We start from the raw sequence: 2,604 nt of genomic DNA, 5'->3' as shown, positions 1-2,604 counted from the left end.
GGTCACCCTAAGGGAAGAGGATGGAGACCTCATGCTATTACCCAGCATGAAGTACATGAAACAAGCATAAGTTTCTCTTTTCTCACTGACCCCACTTCTGTGAAGCAACAACAAAAGAGCCACATATGGTGAGACCACAGGTCCCTTGAGCCCAGCATCTTGTCTTCTGATGGGGGCCAGTGGCAGGTGCTTAAGAGGAAGTGAACAGAACAGAGCAATTTCAAGTGATCTATCCCCTGTTGTCCAGACTCAGCTTCCGCCAGTTGGAGGTTTAGGGACATCCAGAGCACAGGTTGCATGCCTGACTCTTAGCTAATTAGAGAGAGGGCTGGCTCCAGGCACCAGCGAAGAAAGCAGGTGCCTGGGGCAGCCAATAGAAAGGGGTGGTACTCTGTCAGTCATTGGGGCGGCATGTCTGGGACTTGGGCAGCAGGGCCTACAGTCCCTCTCTTCCTCTTTGGCAGCAGCTCAACCAGGCTTGGGATTTTTTGTTTCCCTTTGCTGCTTGGGGCAGCAAAAAAAGCTGGAGACGGCCCTGATTAAAGAGACAAGTTGAGTGATGGGATATCTTTTATTGGACCAACCTCTGTTGGAGAGAGAGACAAGCTTTCAAGACCGAGCTCTTCTTCCAGTCTGGGGAAGGTAGTCAGACTATCACAGCTAAATGAAACGAGGAACAGCTAGAATGTCCTAACTACTTATGTTAAACTAAGGGACACTTAAAAGTTAGAGTAGCCTGTTACTACCTGTGCAGTCATAGGATAAAAGCACACCAAGTCCTAATCTACAGAGTTAAGTAGATGCAAGGCAGTTTACATCAAATCTGGTTTGAATGGGACATTCCAAATCCTGGGTAAAGGCTCTACTAGCTAAATGGGAAAAATCCAGCTATTCAACTACAGCAGCATCACAACTGACCTCTGTGGCCCAGAGGAAAGACTCTCAGCTGCCTGATGAATACCTCAAAATGTAAGGAAAGGCCAAACCATGGCCCAGGGCTTCCTATCCTGACTAACTGGTGGTGGTTGAAGAAAAAGTAACCAGCCCCAAAATAGCTAAAACATAGCTATGGCAGGAGTTACCCCTTATTTGAGTACTGAGCACTTCAATGGACATGACCTGGCAAAAGGCAGTGAGAAAGGAGTGACTATTAGAGATTTAGATTTAATTCACGATCAGCATGGAGGGTATCCTACCTTTTTAGACAAGGTCTCTGAAGAGGTAGAGAGCGCTACTATGCTGATCCATTTAAAAAAAAAAAGTCAATGGCTTGTAGCTGATCAGTGAGTAATGAGTTCATTCTACAATGTTCATGACTATTGAAGGTACTGGACTCAACTCTATTACAAATTCATAAATGAAGATGGATATGTTATTATTTTAGCATGTAGAAGCAGAGGTCTTCTGTTTCCCTTCATCCCTCCTGGCTGCAGAGTCCTCCCATCTGCATTACATCCATAGGTGCAAAGAATCTGTGCTCTCTCCCTCCCTCTTCTTTTTGAGAGGTTTAATTAGACCTTGGAGTTCAACACAGGGTCTGAGGCCAGGCTAGCTCTCCTCTTAACATGCTTGCTTTGAAAGCGCTAGAGAAGCACGTTTGTGGCTTAAGAGCTACCAGCTAGATTTTTCCTGGAGAAAGTGTTAATACTCCCCACTCCTTGAAGGGAAAACAGTAGATTGAATCAACTGCTGAATTCTATAAAGTTTATTACAAACATCTAAAACACATACAAACCATTAAAACAATCACCCTGAGTAATATTTAGCAGTGTTAGCATATATAGAGCATTGATAAACATGAGTCAATGGTCACCAAGTACAGAAGTCCAGCCAAGGCAAGGCAGGAGTAAGTCAGTGGCTACTGGATTGTTCTTGGGAAGCAGCAGCATCCCCTCTTGGTAAAGGCTCTCTAAGAGTTTTCTTGGGAAGAAGCTGGGAAAGGATGTTGGGCATAACTCCTCCTTCAGCAATGGTCACATCGGCAAACAGCTTGTTCAGCTCTTCATCGTTCCGCACGGCCAGCTGGATGTGTCGTGGCCCAATCCTGCCTTTCTTGTTTTCACGGGCAGCATTTCCTGACAGTTCCAATATCTCAGCCGTCAGATATTCCAGCACGGCCGCCAGGTAGACTGGAGCACCAGCACCTATTCTCTCAGCATAGTTCCCTCTTTTGAGAAGTCGGTGGACACGACCCACTGGGAATTGCAGGCCAGCCTTTGCTGACTTTGTTTTTCTTGGTAGAAGTGTAGGTTTTGCAGCCACCACATTTTTCTTTCCACGTCCAGACATCCTAACATCAAACCAGAGAAGAAGAACTAGGTTACGACAGTGTTACAGCTATAGAATAAGAGCCTAAAGGGTACCAAGGTTAAATATACCCTCCTAGTCCCATACCTAGATTTATTCACAAATGCACGAGAGGCCCCCCCCCCCCAAAACCCACCTAGACAGCTCCCTAATAATTTGTTCAGCTTGAACTACAGCGCACCACTAGTAATCCCCTCTTTAAGCCATAGATCTCAAACAGATTTTTGTTTAACTTTGGTGAATCATTGTCTCCCATGCCTGCCTTAAGTTAGCAAGGCAGCTAGTCAAGAATAATCT

At 45.4% G+C, this 2,604-nt stretch overlaps 1 protein-coding gene across 1 annotated transcript; it reads right to left on the bottom strand.

Annotated features, from left to right (window-relative positions):
* Window positions 1-1,851: 1,851 nt before the first annotated feature.
* LOC144258964 (histone H2A-like) lies at window positions 1,852-2,289 on the bottom strand. Its single transcript, XM_077807109.1, has one exon. It carries the CDS (start codon window positions 2,287-2,289, stop codon window positions 1,852-1,854), a length of 438 nt encoding a protein of 145 aa, XP_077663235.1.
* Between the last annotated feature and the right edge of the window lie 315 nt (window positions 2,290-2,604).

The sequence above is a fragment of the Eretmochelys imbricata genome, chromosome 1 (assembly GCF_965152235.1).
Source record: "Eretmochelys imbricata isolate rEreImb1 chromosome 1, rEreImb1.hap1, whole genome shotgun sequence".
Classification (NCBI taxonomy): domain Eukaryota; kingdom Metazoa; phylum Chordata; order Testudines; family Cheloniidae; genus Eretmochelys; species Eretmochelys imbricata.
Note: the sequence above shows the minus strand (reverse complement) of the source record. Positions and strands in the feature narration are given on the sequence as shown.

What these genes read in the sequence shown, in the direction of transcription:
- LOC144258964 (XM_077807109.1), bottom strand. Translation starts at nt 2,289, where the DNA reads ATGTCTGGACGTGGAAAGAAAAATGTGGTGGCTGCAAAACCTACACTT.